General features: G+C 36.9%; 1 protein-coding gene across 1 annotated transcript in view; it reads left to right on the forward strand.

Moving 5' to 3' along the window:
• Positions 1-491, forward strand: part of LOC107579290 (SPARC-related modular calcium-binding protein 2-like) — a gene marked incomplete at its 5' end in the record, with an annotated part of 2,653 nt that extends 2,162 nt beyond the window's left edge. The window contains 2 exons of the mRNA XM_016265135.1: positions 12-46; positions 228-491. Of these exons, the coding sequence (XP_016120621.1) occupies positions 12-46; positions 228-251 (59 nt within the window). The remainder of the gene's footprint in view (positions 1-11; positions 47-227) is intronic.
• Positions 492-509: the final 18 nt, after the last annotated feature.

Here is a 509-nt window from a genome sequence, read left to right on the forward strand (position 1 = left end):
TGTTTCCTCAGGGGCAAAAACAGGTGAAGGCACAACATGTAAACTGGTGAGTTAATGTCAGTGGCTGTTAACATTCTCAACATGCATTCCAACCTTCTCTCTCATCCTTTTTTACAGAGCAGTAGATTGAAACGAATTACTAATACAAGTAGACAATTGCATTTATAAAGTAAAGCCATTGCTTTAAAATAGCATTTTTCCTCATTCTCTCATGTAACTTTCCTCAGATCCTGTCAAAGAAGCAAGGCTGAAGTGGCCGCAGAGATTGTTCCCGCTCCCGTCCCGCAGATCCTGCCCCCACCAAAATGACGATGGAAACCATAGTCTTTGCACTTTGTACTTTAAAACAATGTAAATTCACTCTGTAGAAAAACAAGGTATTTAAACAGACTGCTGAATATGTGAATGATGTAGTTAGCACTTTTATGTCCTTACAACAAACAACAAAAAGAATAATAATAATTTAACACATACAATGTATGTGTCCTTTGTGAGTCTAAAATAAGTAT

The sequence above is a fragment of the Sinocyclocheilus grahami genome, unplaced genomic scaffold, assembly GCF_001515645.1.
Source record: "Sinocyclocheilus grahami isolate Dianchi unplaced genomic scaffold, SAMN03320097.WGS_v1.1 scaffold16263.1, whole genome shotgun sequence".
In the NCBI taxonomy this organism is placed as follows: domain Eukaryota; kingdom Metazoa; phylum Chordata; class Actinopteri; order Cypriniformes; family Cyprinidae; genus Sinocyclocheilus; species Sinocyclocheilus grahami.